This window comes from Eleutherodactylus coqui, chromosome 3 (genome assembly GCF_035609145.1).
Source record: "Eleutherodactylus coqui strain aEleCoq1 chromosome 3, aEleCoq1.hap1, whole genome shotgun sequence".
Classification (NCBI taxonomy): domain Eukaryota; kingdom Metazoa; phylum Chordata; class Amphibia; order Anura; family Eleutherodactylidae; genus Eleutherodactylus; species Eleutherodactylus coqui.
Genome location: NC_089839.1, coordinates 279,333,809 through 279,359,160, shown reverse-complemented (window position 1 = coordinate 279,359,160; position 25,352 = coordinate 279,333,809). Strand labels below are relative to the sequence as shown.

Here is a 25,352-nt window from a genome sequence, read left to right as displayed (position 1 = left end):
AAGACCTTTTACTTTGCTCCACTCAGGGTTCCATCACCGTGCTGTTTTCAGCAGCTGTGATGGACCCCCCTGATGTAAAACACGCAGCACAGTCATCCCGGTCGTCCAGTTGCGACATATTTATGGTCTATCCTTAGGATAGTAGATCAGCTGCTCAGCCGGTGTGCTTGAGCCCGGAGCAGATCTCTGCAATAAGCACACAGCTCTGTTCCAACCGCAGTGCCCGGGCTTGGTATCACAGGCAAAGTTCCCATTCACATCAATGGGAACTTTGCCTGTAATACCAAGTCTAGCCACTGCAGTGGGAACAGAGCTGTGTGTTTCCTGCAGAAATCAGCTCCGTGCACGAGTAAACCAGCCTGGCAAACAGCTAATAGTCTGAGCTCCTAGGTGTCAGAACTTCGCTGATCAACTATTGATAGCCTGTCCAAAGGCTAGGCAATCAACAGTTTACAACTGGACAACCCCTTTAAGACACCTGATCTAGAGATCAGATATAGAAGTCCTTGATTATGTGAACTTTCTTTTGACTCTCTAAGGCCTCATGTCCACGGGGAAAATCAGATCCGCTGCAGATTCTACATGTAGAATCTGCAGCGGGTCCCTCCTGCCCCGCGGACATGAGCGCCGAAAATAAGAATTTAAAAGTATTTACCATCCGGCGCGGGCGGAGAAGATCAGCTGTTCCTCACGGCCGGATCTTCATTTTCGGCCGGCGGATGAATTCCTGACGCCGGCGGCACGTCGCCGGCACGTCGCCGACGTGCCGCGCGCATGCGCCGGGCACATCCGCCGAGCCGAAGCAAGGAAGATGCGGCCGTGAGGAACAGCTGACCTTCCCCGCCCGCGCCGGATGGTAAATACTTTAAATTCCTATTTTAGGTCTCCCGCGGATCCGGACGGCTTCCATAGGCTTCAATAGAAGCCCGCGGGAGCCGTCCCCGCGGGAGACCCGCACGAAAATGGAGCATGGTCCGGATTTTTCCATGCTCCATTTTTTTTTAAATCCCTTTTATTGACGATCCGCGGGTATTTATCTACCCGCGGGTGGTCAATGCATCCCTATGGGGTGCGGATCCGCATGCGGGAGATCCGCTGCGGATCTTAAATCATATTTTGCCCGTGGACATGAGCCCTAAAGCTTCTAGTGAAGGAAATCGGGTCACCGTAAACGTTCCTGTGACATGGAGAGCACAAGGTTGTCACCAAAGTTATCAAATGCCGAATTACCAGGATATTACACTACAAAACGATGTAGAGAATAAGAGTCCCATGAGAAACTGTTGAACGTGAGAAAAGTGCTTAATAGATTTAACACTCATTTCGATGGATAAATGGGACTTATTCTCAATAAAGGACAAAGTTAAGGGATTGGACCCCCAACTATCATATTTTGGGGTTGAACTTAACAGGTCATAAAACGTACAAACAATAAATAAATGTTTAAGCACCTTAAAACTGTCCTTCACCAGACAACTCACCATTGTGTAGCTAATCACACTGGGAAGAACAGGGAATTGTACTTAAAGAGCAATTCCGATAAAACACACATTTTTTCCATCCCTGCCCCCTCACCTGTCACCCTCTGGAGGTCTCCTATGTATACTGCAATCACTTCCATGCAGTGCAGCCTCCTTTCTAATACAGACACCATCATGACGCTGAGATTTCTCCCTTCTCACTTTGCCTATGGTCTACTAACACTCCCATGATGTAGCAGCACAGGATCACATGACCAGCTAGAGCCAGTACCATCTCTGCCTGCTAGGATGACACTGTAATATCATTACCTTCTGTATTCCCCTAAATAAACTATAGATCATAATTATACCATCGGGAGGAGGAGCAGTGTTGTCCATTATAACGGCGCTTTTAGGAGCACAGGAAAAGGGAGTAGGTCCAGCGTAGGATAAAAATTATTTTTAATTGAAAAATCTAGAGAGGTGTAGAGGAACAAGACGCAGGTGCTATCTTACATGTTTCAGGCAAGCATGTTGCCCTTAACCCTAGTCTATGAGTTTTCCATTAAGAGGGTTTTTATCCTACACCAGACCTACTCCCTTTTCCTGTGCTCCTCGGTTATAATGAAGGACACCACAGCTCATCCTCCTGACGGTGTATTTATGGTCTGCTGTTTATTTAGGTGAATACAGAAGCTAAGTGATAATTTCAAAGTTATCTGGACTTTCCAATAAAGATTAAGGGTTCATGTCCACGGGGAAAATAGGATTTAGGATCCGCAGCGGATTTCCTGCATGCGGATCCGCACCCCATAGGGATGCATTGACCACCCGCGGGTACATAAATACCCGCGGATCGTCAATAAAAGTGATTTAAAAAAAAATGGAGCATGAAAAAATCTGGACCATGCTCCATTTTCATGCGGGTCTCCCGCGGGCTTCTATTGAAGCCTATGGAAGCCGTCCGGATCCGCGGGAGACCTAAAATAGGAATTTAAAGCATTTACTCACCCGCAGCGGACCGCGAAGCTCTTCTCTTCCTCACGGCCGCATCTCCCTTGCTTCGGCTCGGCGGATGTCCCCGGCGCATGCGCGCGGCACGTCGACGACGTGCCGCCGGCGTCAGGAATTCATCCGCCGGCCGAAAATGAAGATCCGGCCGTGAGGAAGAGCAGAGCTTCGTCGCCCGCGCCGGATAGGTAAATTCTTTTAAATTGCTATTTTCGGCGCTCATGTCCGCGGGGCAGGAGGGACCCGCTGCAGATTCTACATCTAGAATCTGCAGCGGATCTGATTTTCCCCGTGGACATGAGGCCTAAGAGTTTTCACCCTATGAGGGACCTACTCCCTTTTCCTGTGCATCTGCTGTGGTTTCCAGGCAGTCCTTGTGTGGGAGCGACTGCAGAAGAACTGGTTTCTGGTTTGCATTTGTGCTTTCAGGAGCATCTAATACTCATCGGTAACTGTGATTGGCGTTTGCCCCCCTTATGAAGAGCTCGTGTGGTAGAGTCTATGTAATATCAAGTTATGCTGACTGAAAAGTGACTTAACCCTTTCCAATCCAATTTATATCCCGGTTTTTCCAGGGGGCTTACTCTTTTTCTGCTGTCATACAACGGCGCTATCTGCTGGCTAAATCCAGTACTGCATGAGGTGACACGCTGGATAGGCTCCAACAGCAGAGAGGCTGGCAATATACAGTAAGAGGACCCCGACGGGTGTCTTCCAACATCGGAGCTGTACAGCTTTAAATCATAATGTCTTCAGAGGTCAGACAGTGGGTTGGAAAGGGTTAATGTTCTGTGAGTACATAAAGCAAAGATTCTCAGGTGGTCAGAATGAGATCACAAGTTTCAGGAATAAACTAACCAAGGTAACACTAGCAGACATATATACTTGAGGGTAGGGGGGGGGGGGGTGATGATGACTCAAGAACAAACAAAAAAAAAAAAAGAATCAAGAGTGGTCCTTTAATTGGAGTCAATTTTCAGTGGAGACGGGTTATTACAGAGAGTAGACAGTGACTTGCTATAAGAACCCATACATAACGTCATGCTACTTTATACCGATTGCCTCTATGCTCCGGTGGCTACAACAGGAGTGGAGGAATGCCACACAAAATGAAAATGAAGTGCAGTTCTCCAGGGACCTTGCTGTGAATGAGAGATTGGGAAGAGACAGGGGATAAATTTGTTCAGGAAGCAGGTGAAGAGAATGGGTGATCCAGCTGGTGTATGGCAGCGCTCCAAGTACATGCTGGTACAGAGGAGGCAGTCAGGGCTGGGGGACACAGCTGGCACGCTGCAGATTAGTGCTCAGGACGGCGCCGACGGGAGCAGACATGTATCACACGCTGATGGGAAAAGGAGATTTCTCTCGGCATAACTCAATGCACACACTTAAAGAGGTGCCAGCTTGCAGTGGACATTGATATTACCATTCAGCTCCACCGCACTCATGCCAAACGGAGATAAGGCAACTTATTCAAGTTATTTTTTTTATCTTTTTTTGGACCCCTTCTTTCCTGTTTGGAGAACAAGGCTGGGGATGATCTTCATTACTGCTGACACCATTGTACAGAAAAACAAACATTTATTAAATGACAAGGGGGTTGTCCAGTCGTAAGCCATCAATGGCCAATCCTCAGGATAGGTCATCATTAGCAGATAGACTAGAGTCCATCACCTGGGACCTCCTCTGATCAGCTTTTCTCTGTGTTTTCTGCAGGAAGCAGATGGCTCCACTCATACTGTAGAGGTCAGACTTTATATAGCAGACCACATTCCCACTGAGCTGAGTAGCCTGTAATAAAAAGTCTGGCCACTGCAGTGAGAACGGAGCTGTCTGCTTCTTGCTGAAATCAACTAAGTGCACAAGCACATCGGCAAGGCTCCCAGGCAGCCAGACCACTACCGATGACCTATCCTGAGGAAAAGCCATCAATAGTTTATAATTGAACAACCCCCTTAAATTAAGGCTCAGACTGTTGTAAAATAAGTAATAAAGTCATGCTCACCTTATTGATACCCACTTCCTGATCCCTCTAGACACAGGCAAGTGACCTCTATAGTCAATCGCTGCAGTAGGTTACCAATACACCCTGTGATTGGCTGCAATGGTCACATATGCATGTCCACAAGGGCCAGAAAGTAGGAACTGGTGGAGAACCTGTGAAACCGGCAAATATAACCTTCTTATGATTTTTACTTTACACTACACTGAGCCATACGTGGTCGACCTGATGGTCTTACAATGGGTTCCATCAGGTTTGGTCATGGTGTCTGCGGTGATGCACTCAGCAGTATTCTTCTCATTACATCTGACAGGCGCGTTGATGGAGACACCATCACAGCCGAAGTCAGACATTAAACACATGCTTCAGCACTCGTACACACCTAATATCTGCATACAAATTCATAACTATTGTTTATACTAACCACATAAAACAATGCAAGGTTTTTAGTGCACAATTTGATCAAAACAGTGTGGGCCCATCTGCCACGCCAGGCGAACCTTAATGGATGGGTACCTAGCTCTACAGACACCTCTTTTTGAGCTAAAAAGCCTCCACATGAATGGGAAAGTTGGAAACCTGCCTGTACACCATTACTGAACCACCTGGGACAGATGGGGAAATGAAATACATGACAAGTGTATGCCACTCCTACAAAGAAGCAATGTATATTGCAACGGAGGCTTTTTAGCCCAATGAGAGGTGTCTGTTGAGCTAGGTACCCATCCATTAAGGTTCGCCTGGCGTGGCAGATGGGCCCACACTATTTTGATCAAATCGCACGCTAAAAACCTTGCATTTTTCATGTTAGTATAAACAATCACGCATTTTTATGCAGATGTGTTTAAAGGGGTTGTCCCGCGCCGAAACGGGGTTTTTTTTTTTTTCAATAGCCCCCCCGTTCGGCGCGAGACAAACCCGATGCAGGGGTTTAAGAAAAAAAAACGGATAGTACTTACCCAAATCCCCGCGCTCCGGTGACTTCTTACTTACCTTGCGAAGATGGCCGCCGGGATCTTCACCCACGGTGGACCGCAGGTCTTCTCCCATGGTGCACCGTGGGCTCTGTGCATTCCATTGCCGATTCCAGCCTCCTGATTGGCTGGAATCATCACACGAGACGGGGCGGAGCTACGAGGAGCAGCTCTCCAGCACGAGCGGCCCCATTCAGAAGGGAGAAGACCGGACTGCGCAAGCGCGTCTAATCGGGAGATTAGACGCTGAAATTAGACGGCTCCATGGAGATGAGGACGCTAGCAACGGAGCAGGTAAGTGAATAACTTCTGTATGGCTCATAATTAATGCACAATGTACATTACAAAGTGCATTAATATGGCCATACAGAAGTGTATACCCCCACTTGCTTTCGCGGGACAACCCCTTTAAGCATGCGTTTGTACAGTATTTGTTGCAGCCATAGCTTATTGTGCACATTCACAGTTAACTTATCTCTTGGGAAAAAAAACAAAAAAATCTGCACATCCAAGTCAGACATGTGATCAAAGTGTGGTTGCTGGGATCTCCAACACCTAATCTAGAGGAGAGGGGTCATGTAGCTAAACTCATTAAAAAAAATAAAAAAAATGCAGCTTTGGAAACCTTCAGCTGCTCTTAGGCTGGGGTCACACGGGACGTATTCCTGGCGGAGGTCTCGCGGTTTGGCCGCAGCGGGGAAAAAAAAAAAGAGAGAGATTTCCGCCGGAAAAGCACTGCTTCAAAACCAGCGGCAATTAGACGCGGGTTTTGGAGTGGCTCGGCTGCACGCTTTTCCTTTGTGTCCGGCGCTCCCATAGAGGAGAGCGCAGCCGCAACAAAAATGGACATGCCGCGGCCGGCAAAACCGCCCCGCAGCGCTGGCTTATGCCGACTTTGCGACGACGAATTCGCCGTCCCGTGTGGACAAGATTTCTGAGAAATCTCGTTCACATGGCTGGGTAACCCGAGGAATAGCGGCCGCAGGTGGATTTGCCGCCATGACATTCCGCCCTGTGTGAACCCAGCCCTAGGGGCTATTCACATTAGGATTTTACTATCCATCAAGCATATATATATTTTAATTAAAAGCAAAACAGACCCCCCCCTCACCACCCAAAAAAAAAAAAAAAAAAAAAAGCACATTGCTTGACATACCGATTGACTATCTATGGTGAAACATAGTTCAAAAGTGTAGCATATACATTGAATGTACAAGAAAACCCTACTGTGACCCTTTTCCCCCGGTTCATGTAACATCCCTTTATCTCACCAGATAGTGACCATGAGTGAGCAGCTACCTCCCTAGCAAGAAAAGGGGAGCAGATATGTGGTGGGTCCCATTGACTGACATCATAAACGGTTTATCAAATGCCCAGGGAATTTTATATAAATTGCATTTAATACTGCAAATACGATATTAAAAAACGTGCCGTCTTACCTGATTTTAGAATTGCAGGTCATTTCGTTCTCGGGGTAATGAATGTCCACGGCATCCTGGATTACGGTGCCGTACTCGTACACCTTGATCTTCTTGGTCACGCCGGCAATGGCAAAGTAGTCACAGTCTCTGTCGAACTCTATGCTGCAGGAACAAGAGCAAAACATATTAGAGACCTACATGTAGACTCAAAGTAAATAGAGTACGTTCCTCGTGCCGGGGCATCCGACGTATATGCAGAAAGTGTAAATCTAGGCTTGTTCTGGACCCCTGATGCAGATCACCTAATGAAGTGGTTGTCTCAGAAAGGCAGCCTCAGGAATAGGCTTTGTTACTAAACACAATGCTACATTTCCTGCAGGGGGGATGGATGCATGGCTGCCAAATCCACCAGAGATGATAACTGGTCACGGTGGGCTATAGAACATTGTGCCACGTGCCCACTGCAACCAGATCAGCGGCCTCAGTGGTCATGTATGTGAATGGCAGGAGAACCCTGGAGAGGAGTGCAGGACATTTAAAGGAATATTCTCATCTTGGCTTTTCATGGCCGAGATGGGAAAACCCAGTTATTTCCGACCACCTAGTGCTTCAGCCCAGCGCCATTGCCGTAGCCCCCATTCTCTTCAATGAGATCTACAGAAACAGAAGGCTGGGTTTTCCCATCTCAGCCATGAAAAGCAAAGATGAGAATATCCCTTTAAAGATCGAGTAGTTTTTGAGATGGGAATATCCCTTTAAATCTCCTGTCCAGGGTTCTCCTGCCGGCTTTTCCCATCTCAGACAATAAAAAGTCAAGATAGGAATATCCCTTTAAAAATAGAGTATTTTTTTAAATCTGCCCTTTAACCAATTTTGAAAAATACTGTTGCATCACAATAAATTATCCCCCATCCACAGGGTAAGGAGCGGATTGGTGGGGGTGGGGAAGTTCGACCGTGGGGACCCCCACCAATCCCAAGGCAGCGTATCCTGAAGTGCGGGCAGCGGAGGATGCGTATGCTCACCTCCACTGCATTCACTTCAGAGGCCAAGTTAAAATGCTTGCCATCTCCAGCAGGACAAGCCCAGTCTGCTTTCACAGGACCTGGGAGGTCCCACCAAACAGGACGTTAGCCGCTATCCTGTGGATCGGGAAGAACTTGCTGTGGAAGGAATAGCCCTTTAAGGCTTTAACGGGGTTTTTTGTTTTTTTTTTTTCACAATACACATTTGAGCGTAAAATACAAAAAAAAAACAAAAACAAAAAAAACGCAAAAGTAAAAAGGAAGTCTGGCGTCTAAATTGTGCCAGATGATGATATAAGAAGTGCAGATTAGCGATGCGGTGGGATTACTTTGTTGTTACAAACATGCTGAATACTCGTCACTGCGGGAACAACGCTAGGAGAAAAAATACCAGTAAATTACTGTAATTACAGTGCGGGTAGGTACCCTGTCATGTAGTGACACCAGCCGCACACTAAAGACTGGGAAGAAACAGCTTTTAAAAGGAAACGTGCATTTTTATTTATTTTTTTAAATAATGGAAACCACATACTGACATTTTTATTTTCTGCCTGTATTTTTTTTTTTATTTTAATTGTATTTTCTTTACATGCCTATAGGGGGCGACCTTCTTACTTGAGCAGCCAACACTAGTCACAATTTAATTTACAGCAGCCCCATCTGGGAGATGTTCATGGAATTTTACAGGAGCGTTTTGTAGGCATGCTCAGTGACCTCTGCAGGTGTCACTGCGCAGGGAGGTGGAGGAGGTGAGCTGTGACCATCCCCTATTGTGAATGGTGGATCCTGTGTTATCTATAGGTGTTAAGGTGCTTTTACACAGGCCGATAAGTCATTTGAATTCCTGCGATCTAGATGAACGATCATTCAGCGTAAATGCATGAACTGACTGAACGATAAATGAGAAGTCATTCGCTTTTCCTTCGTCATTCGATTTTGGCTTGCAGAAAACTAATAAATCGCTGCGTGAAACCAAGCAGTTGTTTACTTATGGTCGACTGTCTGCTTACTGTGAATGGAGGTTGGCGGGCCGGAACGATCCCCGACCTACCCCACCCTCATTCACTAGCGGTAATGTAAGAACATAGGAACGATCATCTCTGGGCGACCTGCCGGGCATCTTACGCCCAAGAGGCCGTCCCCGTGTGAAAGCACCCTTATATTTATTGTAATCCCTTATGTGAGAACGAGACGATTGTTGAAAAGTTCTCTCTAGAGAACAAGTGGACTATTCTGCTTAGTGGCCGGGGTGAAAACTGCAGGATTTCAGGATTTTCTTTTACTAAACATACATATGGGGACAAAAAAGTAAAAAAAATCTTAAAAAAAAAGATAATTAACTTTATACAGTGGGTCGTTTTCTGATGACACATTCCCTTTAAGATTGACAGAAACCTAGCGAAAGTCCTTGATGGGAGCGCACGGCGGTCCATGGCCAGAACATCTCCGCTTAGTATTGCAGCACTGGTAATTGTAGATTTGTGCGTAGTGCCAACTCAATCTTGGCTTTTGACAGATATGGTCACATCCCCGGTGTTTTGACGGTCCCTGAAGGTCAGCACTACACAACATAATTGTCCGCTAGCCATCTTACGCAGTCTTTATTTTTATGTAACATCTCCCCTCCTCCGGTGCCCTGGCTGAAATGCTCCATTAGCTTCCCATGACACATCATTGCAGAGAGGCTGATTTAGTAGTGGCACAGGGTGTGAGGAAGAATAATGGCCATAAAGGAGGGAGGGGAAGAACAGACAGCCTGGAAAGGAACTCCAGTTCCCTCTTCAGAGAAGAAGCCGGCTGGTGAAAGTGGAGCGGAGAGGGCAGCCTGTAATTCTTGCCCCCTGCAATTCCTTTCCAGCAGGGTGGTAAAGCCATAAGTCAATGTGATAGAAGGGGAGATGACGGCCGCGTGGCAACTAATGAGATCACAGTGCCGAGGGCAGGTGTGACTGTAAAAGATTACTGCCGATTACCTGGGTGGGGGCGCAGCAGAGATCTGGTGACGGGCTGGCCATATGGGGGCCAAAAGGCAGCATCTGCATAACGACCGCGATGATGGAAGGGTCCACCTAGTTGTGCATTGTGAAAATTATTCCCTACAAATGGCCCTATGAGGGTCCACTTGTCACGTAAAGGTCAGCTACAGAAACCCTCAGATCGCTTTCGGCCATATGTTCCCCATATAAGTCTGCATCAGGGAAGATGTGGTATTAACCCTTTCCAATCCGCTGTCTGACATCTAAAGACATTCTGATTGAAGGCTGTGCAGCTCCGATGTCGGAAGACGGCCAGCAGGGTATTCTTACTGTATATTACTGGCCGCTCTATTGTCGGGGGCCTCTCCAGCATGTCCCATACCGCAGTACTGGCTCTAGCCAGCAGATGGCGCCATGGTATAATAGCAGAAAGAGAGAACTCCCTAGAAAACCCTGAATCCAAAATTGGATTGCAAAGTGTTAAAGTGGGCTAATAAAAAAAATAGGACACATGAAGTGGGGCGGTCGCAGGGGGACAGAGTTCCTGCAGCGTTTTTACTGCTGTGGAGCCGGCAGTGACCCTACGTACTGCCGCTTATGGCGGTGAAATTGTACCATGCATAACCGTGCACTCACACGCTGTTGGGCGCAGTACACCTGTTTTTAGTGGCTTGCTTAATGGCAGCATAGGAAATGTATATTTTTAAAAAAATGTATATACACCCCCATAGAGAACAATGGGCTCTGTCCTGTGTACATACACGGCAAAAAAAAAACTTTTTTTTGTTGCACTCTTGTATTACGCAATTCTGATAGGCGAATGCGATTGGAACTGCATAAGAATGTAATTGGCTGCCTGCGAGTTACCGTGTATCACACGGGCATACTGATCCTGCCGAATACCTGGTAAACAGACGCCCGTGTGAGCCTGGACTAACAATGCTTTAGGACACAGGAAGGGTTAAAATGGCTCTGCCGGGTCTCCGGTTGTAGCAGCATGGAAAATGTGGTTTTGGGGATAAATAGATTTCTAGGATTTGACTCAATACTTTCTTGTATAAAGCGGTTTAAAAGGGATTGTTCCAGGCTGTAGGGGGTTTTCTATTGATGACTTATCCTTGGAATAGATCCTGATGATCGTGGGGGTCTACGGCTCGGGATCCTCGCCGATCAGCTTACTTCCGGTAAAACAGTCATCAAGGACATTGCAGGAAGCAGGCTGTGCTGTCTATAGTGCTGCCGCCCGGGTTGGTTTTGTGTGTACATAGGCATAACGCTATATCTAGCCATCATATGACTTACATGCTGCATTTACCAGTTTTCCCCTCTGCAGGCTGTTTCACTAATTCTCAGTTCTCTCTGAGCTGGTGAGAGGAGACTGGATGTTATGATGTCTTTTATACACAGCACATTGGTAAAACTGCAGGTTCTTTTCCCCCCAACTCCCTCTAGTACACACATATATCATGGAGGACACTATACAGCAGTACTGAGCAGTGTAGATACGAGTTCAGTAGCGGCAGCACAGTAAATCACAGTTCACTACAAAAAAAAGTCATTTAAAAAGTAAATGAAATGATTTACACTTTTACTCGTCATTACATTAGCCATCATTAACAGAAGTCGTCCCACAGTGCTGGGACCAGTTTATACAACCCAACAAACTATACAAAGATGCAAACGAGATTAGAGGATCATAGAGGGATTAGGTTTGTTTCTAACAGATGTCTGAGGAGGCCGACTTCATGATAATAGGAGACAAGAACCGTCCCGATTGGTCGAATAGGAGAGGCTGCTGATGTTTGGCTTAATGTGCAGAATGTTTAGGTTCAGAAAAAGTAAGATTCGCTCCCCTTCGATGCGTTGACCCACTTGTAAATGTGCCGTGAATGAGGCTTCTGGACTACAATACACAGCGCTACATAAAAAGATGGCAAATCACAAAGGGCAATTGTTCGCTTCAGAAATCAGGTCAACTGATTGCCAATAAAGGTACTGACTAACTAAATGACAGGCACTAAGAGGCTCCGGCCGGCTCTACTCCGTAAATACGTCTATTCCTGTGAAATAGCTCACAATGCTTTGTGCTGTTCCTCTGTCACTCCTCCTGGCAATATGAGTAAACTGGCTGTTAGCATTCTGCTTGTCAATGGGATTTGTCCTTACACTGTCTAATAGTGTCCAATGCCAACAGTACAAGTCCTGGTGCCAACTTATCCGTCAAGGGACACATCCTTTTGACAATTGGATGTGTCCCCATTGTAAGCGTGTGAATTAATTGACAAAGTAAAGGCGCAATGAAGGGTTCTAAGAAAAGACGATGTCTCAGGGCTGTTTCTTCATGGGGACTGTAAATATTTCATAGCAGTGGGAGCTCAACGTATTTCCTGTGGCACTGGAGTGCCATTTTAGCGCCAGAGTATGTGACCCGTGTCGTCACTAGGTCTTCTGTCCTGGTGACATCCGATAAACGTCACATGAGCTTCGGAAGCAGAAGCCCCAGCCTGCTTACAGGACTCCACAAATGACATCCCCGGTTGGGCCTGCTATTGGCTGCTGCGGTCACATGGGTAAACAATCACATGACGGCTGTAAACAATGTAAACAGACCAACTGGAGCATCTGCGGAGAGGTGAAAATAAAGCTCTACTCTTTCCCAATCTATTGTCCCTCCCCCTCACTGTTAGTAATGTATTTTATAGCTGAAACCCCCTTTAAGGTCTTTGAAGGATGAGATCCACTTTGGATCAGACACTTTAACCCGCGTCAGAACGCAGAGGCCGAGCTTCGGAATTCTACTGTATATTCCAACTCTGATTCAGTCCCAGTCATCACGGTAAATCTGGGTGCAGCCGCCCAACGTGGAAACGGCTTTAAGGGTGGCTTTACACGGGTGCACAATACACAGAATAGAACCCATCGATCTCAATGGGTTTGTTCACGCCCTTTATTTGTGCGCTAAAAAAAAAAAAAAAACATGCTGTTTCTGCATATTTGCGCAACAAAGGTCCTCATAGAAGTTAAGGAGCTGCACAAGTGTGCATGCAACATGCGACGGGATGCACAATTCCATGAGGAAAAGAACACATGTGGAACTCCTTGGCCAATTAAATCAGGTGCGATTGTATCCAGTGCGCAAGAAGAAAAAAAAAACGTGCCCTGCATGCAATGCACAAAAAGTACAGTAAACTATGTCGTTAGGCGCGCACACAAAAAGACATTCATAGAACGAACACGTTGCGCAATAGCGCCCTAAAGAATGGACAGGTCGGTTCTCTTCTTCTGTGACGCAGTTTTCAATGGAACGCTGGAATGTGGTGGATTTCATTGCAGATTTGGGCATGGAGACTGCACCCAAATCCGTATGCTGTGTGAACAGGACCCAAGGGGGCGATCTCACCACTACTGGGGTCCTTCTGCAGCCAGTTCCATGGAGCGAAATCCACAGCGTTACCAATCCCAGCAGCGTAGATGAGACTTCCAGAAATCTGATTGGCACGTTGTAGCAAAGTGTAAACTGACTTGTAGTGGAGATTACAACAGGGCTCATTCACACGGGCGTATTTAACCGCGTATATCAAGGAACGCAATCTGCAGTGAATAGACTCAGGGAAGGTCTCACACAGATTGTAACTGCAGAAGCCGCGACTGCCGCCCGTGTAGACGTTTCACTGTAAAAGGCAGGTATCGAAAAACGTGCATTTTTGAATCTACCTTCACACTTGTGGGTATGAATTGCGTATTCCACGAGCAAAAGAGAAATCGTCGCATGCTCAGTTTTTAGAGCGGATTCTGCGTAGACGGCCTCAATGGATGCGAGTGATCCGCAGCCTATACGCAATTAACATTGCGTATGAGTGCCAAAACCGCTCGCAACTTCATAGGAAAACAGAAAAGGCAGAATGCAGGCTGGAGGCGAGAGAGAGATCTTTCTTCTGCGCAGAAAACCGCTCGCATCCCTAAATCTTCTGAGATCATTCGCAATTACGTTCCACGATCATACGTAGGAAAAATTGAACAGTATGCATTTCAAGCGCTGTGCAGTTTACGCAGACGCCCGTGTGAATGAGCCCTAATGCTGTGGATTTTCAGCGCAGATTTCACATCTTTAAATGATTAACCCTTTGCAATCCAATTTTGGATTCAGGGTTTTCCTAGGGGGCTTTCTCTTTCTGCCATTATACAATGGCGCCATCTGCTGGCTAGATCCAGTACTGCGGTATGTGACATGCCGGACAACAGAGCGGCCAGTAATATATTTTAAGAATACCCTGCCGGACGTCTTCCAACATCGTAGCTCTACAGCCTTCAATCAGAATGTCTATAGACGTCAGAAAGTGGATTGGAAAGGGTTAAAATCTGTGCGTTAAATTAGTTTTCCAAAGCAGATCTGCATGAATATCCGCAGCGGATCCTTAGATTCCCATTAACCCCGTACAGAACGTCTCCCACACCAGGTCTGAACGGCAGTAAGCAAGTTGTCTTGATGTAGCAAGAACTGAAGAACGTGACCCAAGGATCTACGAAATGTATTCATGAATTCCCTTTGTGAGCCGCTGTTCACACCAGACTTGATGTATAGATCATCGCTCTGCTTAGGGTGTCAGCGGAAGAAGTAAAAGGAACTTACTACAGCTCTCTAAATCATTCATGCCCTTTAAAGATTCTCTCATATGTCGTCTTACCGCGGTCTTACGAGACAATTATCCGAACATTGATAAGAAAAAGGCGGAAAAACAGCTCAGCGCAATTCATGAGACACGGAGATATTTACATCAACGGGGAACATCTTCCCAATAATTCTGCTGATCGCGGCATAATAAACCACCTGTCATAGGTGAACAATCTGCAGTGTGCCTTCAGCAATCCTGGTAAAGGCACTCCCAGTAACGCCATGGCGAATGAGCAGCACCAAATGGACTGGTAGGTGGAGAACTATGAATCGCCGGGAGAGCAGCGCAAGGAGCAGTAAGATGTGGCGGGTGGTTGGTCATCAGTTCACCTGTGCGATGCTCCTCCGTGTAGCGATTTGCCCATCTGCACCCTAAGGGGTGTGGCGTCTACACCGGTACCCGTATTATGGATCAGTATATTGGCAAGTATGGCCGCCGTCTGTGATTCTATAGCAGCACCTGCTGGCCAGTAGAAGAAGCACCATGGACAATTTTGGGAGGTAGCAGGTTAATTTCTATTTTAGTAGTGGGCCTAAAGAAGTGACAAACTGGAGCAAGAAATGGCGCATGTTTCTGCCACGATGCAACACGGAAAAAGTGGACTTGCAAGCGCAACAGGTTAATAGTACCCTCTAATGCATATACAGAGATTCTAGCAGGCTGGACTAGGAGGAGCACATGTCCCGGGCATCTCCGCAGCGTGTGCTTCTGTTGAGAGCCGAGACCCCTTTCCTTGCACAGCTGCTATGAAGCGAGGACGTCGCTCGCTAGTGGAAATCAGACATGCGGAAGCTTCTTCCTAGCTGATAAGAATCCCTCTGGTGACATCAGCCGTGCCGGCTGGTGACCCCGAGTACTGGAGCGTGTGGAGCGTGGCCTGGAGAGGTGACCTAACACATGTGATTAATACAGCTCCGCTCCCCAGGGCGGCTCCGTCCTACACGAGGCACACTAGAGGTCGTCCCCCGTGGAGATCCGCTGTCTGCGACCTTGCCCCGGCGCAGGGTGACTCTCATGGATATGAAAGGAAGGACATAAAAAGGCTGGGAAGTGACTGTCCTCGGGTCTGCCGGGACTGATGTGTCCACCGGAGTCTGGGCTCTTTAACATATACCGCTACTTTGTACTCGTCGAACTTTGGGGGAATAGATTTGAATAATCATTTCTTTCAACATCCCTCACAGTTCAGACTGATTTGTGGCGGCACATTTACATAAACGCTCTTCTCCATAGCCGAACCTTTATGCAAGGAATCAATTCTTTAATGCTGCAAATGTTAACCATTTCAGCTCTTTCTTCACCCGGAAGATAGCGATTCTAGAGCCGGCTAGTAAGGGATTCTTAGGGGGGGAAAAAGAGAAGGAAAAAAAAAGGGGATGGAAAACAACTCGCCCCCAGAAGAGAAAAACAGGGAAAGGGGGGGAATAAAGGCAATTAACCCCTTAAGGACGAAACACTATATATATTACATACACGCACACATACAGCATTTGGTCCTGGGATTTAATCACAGCTGATTGCAGAAGCTTTAATCCCGTGCTATCAAGCAGAAGCAGCTCAGGTCCTCGGCTGTCAGACACAGCCGAGGACCCACAGGAGACGGCAACAACGCGGGAAAAGCAGAGGTTTAAAAAACTAAATCTGTACTGCACATGTGCGACGGCAAGACGCATGGATCCACAGTACAGAAACGAAAAGAAATGACATGGACGTGCGGATGCCAACTGGGCACAGGGTCGGATTCTGCTGAGGGCTTCCACTTGCGGAATCCGACCCGGTCGTGTGCAGACAACTTTAGGCGGGCAGGGGGTCTATGGAGAAAAAAAAAAAAACATCAAGTGGTCTACGGAGCAAAAAAGTTTGGGAACCTCTGCAGTAAACAGGCAGTCCTTCAGTGAATAGAGGCGGAGATCACTTCTGGATACTTGACTTCATTTTTTGAACAATTATGGCTGCTGTGTGAAATCATGGGGGCTTTAATCATTGGAATTACTAGCAGGCACTTAGGCGCCCAACAACAGTCATGTCTGAAGGGACCCTTAGGTAAATGTGCTCTACTAGGTCTCTAGTGCCCCCTATCATTGACTACCATGCAGGCTAATTCCAGACTCTAAACGCATTATTTGTGTTATACAATGATGGTACATCACTAGGCTATTCCAGCAATTTTTGATCTGTGGGGGCCCACCTGTACCCAGCTAATCCTGAGAATGGAGGGGCCTCAGTGCCGACTTTACTCAGTTTCCTACTCCTTGTTTTTTGCATGCACAGCAACGCCTCAGCAATCCACTGTGCAACCCCATTCAAGTTAATGGGGCAGAAGAGAGGAAATGGGCAGAGCGCCCCTTTAAGTTGTGGAATTCAAGGTAAGGATGGGGCACAAGTGCAGAATCTAAGGACCGCTATTGGTGCTGCCAGGCTAGTAACGTTGGTCGCCCAAAAGACATGTTCGCGTTTCATACTGAGGTGGACAGAGGTCAGGGTGAACCGAAGCTCTGACGCAACCTTTTGGTTGGTGTCAACTGAAAAGGAGAGTTCAGTCCGTGAAACTGGTTTCCATTAAAATGCACTTTATCTCGAACCAGCAGGTAAGTCAGACCCCTTCAACAGATAGCTGGAATACACACTTATTGGTGTAAGTCATCACCATTGGTGGTCCGTCGAAAGCCTTGGACGGCTGAGGGCCTTCAGCCAGCCATAGTCATGACAAATTTGAATATTGGACCCTGTTGAATTTGTATTCCAGCTGTCTGGTGAAGAGGTCTGCACTACCTGCTGGTTAGAAATAAAGTACATTTTTAATAAACCCAATTCCATTGACTACACCCTTCTTTGAGTCGCCACCTACCAACAGGTAGCGCCAGCCTCTGTGTTCACCCTGACTTCTGTCTATTCAAGTAGACTGGGGGGCCACGAGCACCTTGGTGGGGAAAATACTAACCCAGCACTACAGACTCTTTATTTTCAGGATCAAAGGGTGAACTCCTCTCTTCAGAAAGCCAGAACTGACATTTCCCTCTTGATCGGTCATTAATAGTTGATCCCAGGGAATCCGATGCTCATAAGTCCGGCCGATCAGGTGCCTGCTGTCAGCACCGCAACACACAGGGGTATGGAGCGGAATCTGCTGATATGACCCCCGCATAGTGGCCAGTGCTTGTAACTGCAGGCACAGCTTCCATTAAGATCAATGACAGCTGTGCCTTCCATTACAATCAATCGGCCACTACACAGGAGTCTGTGCCAACTGCTTTCACTCCATACCCTGTGTATTTTGCCCTTGACAGTGGGTGCTTTAATACGGATTGGTCGAGTGGATCCAAAGCGGCGGACCCCAACCTATCAACTATTGATGACAAGTCCTGAAGAGGATAGGTCATCAATAGTATTTCTTTGGAAAAGCCCTATAATTTATTGCAGGCTCAAACATGGTGGAGAATTTCTGCCGCTGATTTCTCTGTGAATCCCATGCAAACGCCACATGTTACATGTAGAATAAACGCAGTTTTTGACCTTCTTCACTGCAAAGGGTGAAAAAAAAGAATAAATCTGCAGCTCTTGCAGCGGTTGTCAATGCAAAAATGTGCAGCATGCTCCGATTTCTGTGCCGATTTTCCTCCTACAAGTGGAGGGAGGTTTGCAGACTCGTCTTGCATGACACATGGCTGCGGATCGGCAGTGTAGAATCTGCATTACACACCCGCCGGTCTGCAGCCCCTAAAAGGTGTTTGGCCGCCATAAAGACTTACGCCGCAACAACTTTCCAAGAGCTGTCACTTAGGAGGCGCCTGCGGCTCTTGGGATGTGGCTCCTCGCATGTAAAAGGTCCTCCAGTAATGAGGGGAAATTCTTGATACCAGATATCGCCAGTGCATTTGGAATTACAAAAAGTCAATTCGAGTCAATAAAGCAACTTAATAGTACATGAGATGGAATAATCATGTATTCTCTGAAGGCAAAAGGCAACCAGATGTGCGCTAATGAGGACGGAACCTGAAGGCGAATTTACTCCAGACGACTGGACAATTACTAAGCCGGTTGCAGACAGATATTTCTGATCAGTAAGCATGTGGAAAAATAAGACATTAACAATTATTCGCCGGCTTTCACCCTCCAGTTTATCCCCTGTAAGCAGAATGTAACTCGTTATCTCGCTAAGCAGGGAAAGATGTCGGTAACAATACACATACCAATTATCTCCCCGGCCGTACAACATGCAAAACGCAGCGCTGAGAAGCTACAAAAGACCGATAACTTGGCTATAAAAAGTCTGCAGCCTTTATGAAGAATGAACGTGTCCTTACCGTAACGGGGCCCAGAAACCCCTTATTACCAGCGCATAAAGGCAGCCATTGTATCTGCTTACTGTACAGAGAGGCGGGTCCCACAAAAGGATCTCCGGCCGCCGATACAGGAAGCTCGGCCAACGTTCCCGCAGAGTCCGACTAAAGGAGGATTCATGGTCGTCCCTGGGGATGTCGGCGCTGGTCATGGCAGGAAGTGCATATCACAAAACACGTGACCGGTCCACCAGGGCAAGAGCCACTGCTCTGCGTGTATGCCCAGCGGGGGTCACCGGCCGCTACATGGAAAGGGGCATATATTTAGGAGAACCTCTGAAATACGCTTACAGCAAATAAACCCATCGGGTGGAAGGAAGGATGGCAGGCTCAAAAAGGCAGACCGGATTCCGACTGTGCTCCCGACCGGTGACCCCACATACCTGCTATTTCTGTATTTCGTATGACCATCGTGGCTCGCCGTCAGTCATGCGCAGTAGTTTTTTTGGGTTGTATATTTGCATTTCCTGCGCCATCGTTACCTAAGGTCTGCATCGTTAAGGTCATTAAGGTCTGCAGACCATACGAAATGTTAATGTGGATCGGACGGCCTCCCCTGACTTCAATCGAGCCCATCCGCGGCAAAATACAGCATGCTGTGATTTTTCTTTGGATGGCGGAATACACAAATTGTGCCTGCAAGTGTGGGGGGGTGAAAAAAGAAATGCCCGTATTTTACCGCAGATCCTCTGCACGGCGCCAATCGCAGATTCCGTTATTAGCAGACGCTCGTGTGAGCCCGGCCTTAGAGTGGCGTTGCTTTCCGATCTATACTGGGGATTCCTTGTGGCTGAACGGTTCCATCCTGTGCCAGGCGGACCCCATTGACCATAATGGGGTCTGCCCACTTTTGGATGGAAGGAAATAAAAAGCGCTGACAGATTTTCAGTTAGATCTGCGATGGAACCTCCGGCCACGGACCTTATACACGGACCTGCCAAAAGTCATGGGACAGGACCCAATCTCGTGGCGGACATAACGTGAGACTATGCAGTAGCTATGGGCACCGCCTCGGGAATAGGTCACCACACTATAGAAGACCCGTCAGCTCTGCGGTTGGCTTAGCACAGTGTTCCCCAACTCCAGTCCTCAGGGACCGCCGTCAGGTTTTCAGTATTTCCTCAGTATTGCACAGGTGATGTGGCAATGTCTGAGGCGCTGACAATAATAACAGATGTTCTTACAATAGGATATCCTAAAAACATGACCTGTGGGGGTCCCTGAGGACTGGAGTTGGGGACCCCTGGCTTAGCAAATACTTTCATTAGTCATGAAGCCATTGTGGACCATCAGGTCTCATGATTCTGCGTTGTGCTGTTCCTCTCTAATTCTCCAAGTACTTATGAATAAATTGTCAACGGGGTGTTAAAGTGACCCTCTGCTTGCAGGATACAAATTCTACTTTGGGCCAAAGGGGTGATTGGTAATATTACCCGAAGCGGTTCTTCTCTGCCGTCCCTCCATTCCACCGCCTGATGGTCGCTGCAATTATCTAACTACCTTATGCATACGGGTCACATGATCGGCCCTGGCCAATCAGGGAGAAGGTATAGTTCACTAGTAGTCTAACACTGGAAGAATTTGGTTGTGTCCATCATCTTCGATGGCTGAAAACAGAACCAGGAAGAAGTGGCAGATCAGAGGTATGGCAGAGAAGAACGACTGCGGGAAATATACGCCGCCCTATGTCACAGCCCAGGATAGAATTGGTCCTGAAATCAGAGGGTCACTTTAACATTTGCCTTGCCAAAGGGTGTCCCACAGCCTGATACTGATTGGACTATGCAGGGACACACTTCTAGCTGGTACCACCCAGTTGTCTATTTATTTATTTATACGTTTCCAGGAGGAGCAACAGAGGAACACCACAATGCAGAGATTTGAGAAAAGTTAATTCAGGATGGTTCGCTCATGAGGAATACAAGTATTGACTAAAACAGACATGTCAGGAGAGGCGATAAATCCTCTATTCTAATATAAGGTATTCGCTTGCAAGAAGTAACGCCATCACTACAATCTTGTATTTTTCCTGCTCGATGGGAAACAGTTCAAGAGTTCTTCATTTGCATCCATCTGCTTGCTACGGTATATAAAGGCAGACACATAGGTATATAGTCTTTACTGTGCTAACAAGGCATGGAACAAGTGTTTGGAGCAGGGCGATGACAGATGGGGAGTTATTAGCGGGATAAAGCATCTCCGAGTGGCATCTCACACAAGGAGACCGTTCTTCTTCGGATGCAACATTGATTCCTTCTTGTGCAAATAAATCTCTTGCTCGTCACTTCTGCAACTTCAGTGCTGACCCTCCACTTTTAGCGGGAGATCAAGGTTGGATACATCAAAGGCTCCTGACACCAAGTCCAGCGCCAGGAAGCTTTCTGCTGGCTGCTGACAAACTTACTTAGAAAATAAGCGCTGACTTTTAACCATTGAGCAGGTTTACCCCGGCAACGCCGCGTACGAGGAGATCACCGAAAAGTGGTGGACTGTGCATGAGCCTGTAGAGTAAAGCCTAAGGCCTCCTGTCCACGGGCGCTTCGGAGCCTGCAGCGGAGCCTGCCCGCAGCTGAGGACACTGCTTACCCGTTCGGATCTTCCATTTTCTTTACTGCGGGTACGTGCGGAAGCGCCATCTGCCACACAAGCGCAGTGGAGTTTTTTTTTTTTTTTTTTTTAAACTCCTGCTTTCCCTCGGCCCGACCGCAACGGAGTTGCAGACGGCCGCGGTTCAGACGGCTTTCATGGACTTCAATGAAAGCCGTCTGTGCGAGAACCGGACTGAAATGGAGCATGCTGCGATTTGATTTCCGGAAAACAAAATCGGCATGCTTAATTAAAGTCATCTGCGGACGCCCACGCTTCCCATATGGGTGGCTTGATATGCGGATCTTCCGCAATTCAGATCCGCCCGTGGACATTGGGCCTCCAACGTCATCCTGCCGAGCCGTCCCTCCCTGCCTCCAGTTCTATAAGGATAAAGGCCCATTCACACGGGTGTACTTCTTGTATGTTTAAGCTCTAAATCCGGACAACTGTGTTTGCAAAAAAATTTTGCGGGCGTGAAAAAAAAATAAATAAATAAATAAAAAACACATAAAAATAAAGTTATTTACCGGACCTGCAACTGAAATTGGATCCCATTAAAACTACAACTTGACCTGCAAAATACAACGGCTACATTGATGAACAAATAAAAGGTTATGGCCGCTGGAGCCCAGAAGGAGGAAACGATTTACTGGCTCTTAAAGCTAAAATTAGTTTTGTCACTACGGCGACCGAGTTCTGCGTCAAATATAGTTCCATGAGACAAATTCAAAAACTACAAAAAAAAAAGTGCCGGAGGGTTCTTCCAATTTTAAACGTGACTGTTGAGGTTGAAGGGGCGCCAATGGAAGCCGTCTGATCCACGGCCTGCCCGTAATTGAATTACGGATGGGCCACGGATACTGCGGGAAAGCAGGGGTTCAAAAAAAAAAAAAAAAAAAGGAACTGCGCAGACATCCACGGTGCAGGAGAAACAAGATCCAGACAGGGACGGAGAAGACACGCACAGATAAAAAGAAATGACCTTGGCCGCTGCGGGCTCCCACTGGTGGAATCCAACCCGCTCAGGGACATGAGGCCTTAATCCTTTAAATCAAGTTTGAAGCAGCTGCCACTAGGGGTCTCCCTTCCAGCGGGTATCGAGCTTCTGTAGTTACAAGGATACTGGGACACTTTCTTCATCTTCACAGGCCGACAGATCTGCAGCGTCTGCCGCTCCTGCTGTTAGCGAGTGTGTCTGTATGTACAAAGCATGGACAACCCCTTTAAGTCTATCTATATTAGTTATGCATTGGCCAAACTTACTGATCTGATGTGCATGGCGGCTTCCTGATCCTTCCCGGATGTCAAGGGGAATAAGGTTAGAGCAGTTGGACCTCAAATCCTTCAGCTCTTGGGAGATAAGCCCCCGGCAGGGGGGTCTGGCAATGCCTTTCTCCCCTCACTAGATACAAAAAACAATGATCCCACCAGTTGAGCACAGTCTACATGTGTATGAGGGAATGGGAGAAATGGCTTTTAACTAAACGACAGCTATCTAATGTGCATGGGCAGCCTTAGCCTAGCTTTCCAGGGGAACATTTGCGCACGCAAAATTTGGGGCGGACGCAATACACAGAGGGGGACATAAGATCCCTTCTCTAAAGCTTGATAAGACCCACGTAATCAGCATGCTTTTTCCATCCTGTGGATAAGGAATAGCTTGTAACTCTGATACAACCCCTTTAATAGGATTTTTAAATAATTCTTAGACGTTTGACTTGTGCTAGCCCCCTGTTATTCCTCCTGTCAGCACTGACTGTAGAGGGTCAGAGTTGGTGGGAAACCAGGTGAACTTGTAATACAAGTCACTGTGGTCTCCGACAGGTAGATTTTCACCTGCTACAATCCCGACGCAGGTAACGGGGCGCTGTACACGATTGTGAATGCAAACCCAGGAGGTAGCGAAAAGCAGATGAGAGAGATACACGGAGGAGGAGAAAGAAAGCCGCCCATGCAGGAGAGAGATACACGGAGGAGAAGAGAGACAGCCGCCCGTGCAGATGAGAGATACACAGAGGAGGAGAGAGACAGCCGCACATACAGATGAGAGCTAAACGGAGGAGAAGAGAGACAGCCGCCCGTGCAGATGAGAGATACACGGAGGAGGAGAGAGACAGCCGCCTGTGCAGATGAGAGATACACGGAGGAGGAGAGAGACAGCCGCCCATGCAGATGAGAGCTAACCGGAGGAGAAGAGAGACAGCCGCATGTGCAGATGAGAGCTAACCGGAGAAGAGAGACAGCCGCCCATGCAGATGAGAGCTAACCGGAGGAGAAGAGAGACAGCTGCATGTGCAGATGAGAGATACACGGAGGAGAAGAGAGACAGCTGCATGTGCAGATGAGAGATACACGGAGGAGAAGAGAGACAGCCGCCCATGCAGATGAGAGCTAAACAGAGGAGGAGAGAGACAGCCGCACGCGCAGATGAGAGATACACGGAGAAGAGAGACAGCCGCCCATGCAGATGAGAGCTAAACAGAGGAGGAGAGAGACAGCCGCACGCGCAGATGAGAGATACAGGGAGGAGGAGAGAGACAGCCGCATGCGCAGATGAGAGATACACGGAGGAGGAGAGAGACAGCCGCACGTGCAGATGAGAGATACACAGAAGAGAGAGAGAGAGACAGCGGCCCATGCAGATGACAAATGATTTCCCCAATCCCCTTCTACAAGCGGCCTGGCCGGTCAGGACGATGATAAGACCTGGACTACTACTTTATGTTTTCCATGTACTGCCTGACACAAAAGGTCACCAACTGCGAGGCGCGAACATTCATCATAGTGATGAGACATGATTACGGGTCAAACACCGGAGCAGTTGGCCGAGGTGCTCGTAGCCACAATACATTCAACATTTGTCAGTGTTAGAAAACAATAGAGATGACACAAAGCAGCGGAGATCCAGCAAACACAACCATCACTGCAGGAGCCCTGCACCATGCATGAGCAATCACACTGGGTGACCGTACTCCGGGACCATCACTGCAAGAACCCTGCACCATGCATGAGCAATCACACTGGGTGACCGTACTCCGGGACCATCACTGCAGGAACCATGCATGAGCAATCAAACTGGGTAAGCGTACTCTGGGGCCATCACTGCAGGAACCCTGCACCATGCATAAGCAATCAAACTGGGTGAGCGTACTCTGGGACCATCATTGCAAGAACCCTGCACCTTGCATGAGCAATCACACTGGGTGACCGTACTGCAGAGCCATCACAGCAAGAACCCTGCGCCATGCATGAACAATCACCCTGCGTGACCGTACTCTGGGACCATCACTGCAGGAGCCCTGCACCATACATGAGCAATCAAACTGGGTGAGCGTACTCCGGGACCATCACTGCAGGAACCCTGCACCATGCATGAGCAATCAAACTGGGTGACCGTACTCTGGGGCCATCACTGCAGGAACCCTGCACCATGCATGAGCAATCACACTAGGAGACCGTACTCCGGGACCATCACAGCAAGAACCATGCATATGCAATCACACTGGGTGACCGTACTCTGGGACCATCACTGCAAGAACCCTGCACAATGCATGAGCAATCACACTGGGTGACCGTACTGCAGAGCCATCACAGCAACAACCCTGCACCATGCATGAGCAATCATACTGGGTGACCGTACTGCAGAGCCATCACAGCAAGAACCCTGCACCTTGCATGAGCAATCACACTGGGTGACCGTACTTCAGGACCATCACAGCAAGAACCCTGCGCCATGCATGAGCAATCATACTGGGAGACCGTACTCTGGGGCCATCACTGCAAGAACCCTGCACCATGCATGAGCAATCATACTGGGAGATCGTACTCTGGGGCCATCACTGCAAGAACCCTGCATCATGCATGAGCAATCACACTGGGTG

At 47.7% G+C, this 25,352-nt stretch overlaps 1 protein-coding gene across 1 annotated transcript in view; it reads right to left on the bottom strand.

Annotated features, from left to right (window-relative positions):
* COP1 (COP1 E3 ubiquitin ligase) overlaps positions 1–25,352 on the bottom strand; it is a 180,669-nt gene that overhangs the window by 97,207 nt on the left and 58,110 nt on the right. Inside the window, exon 12 of the mRNA XM_066597491.1 lies at positions 6,887–7,030. Coding sequence (XP_066453588.1) covers positions 6,887–7,030 — 144 coding nt within the window. The remainder of the gene's footprint in view (positions 1–6,886; positions 7,031–25,352) is intronic.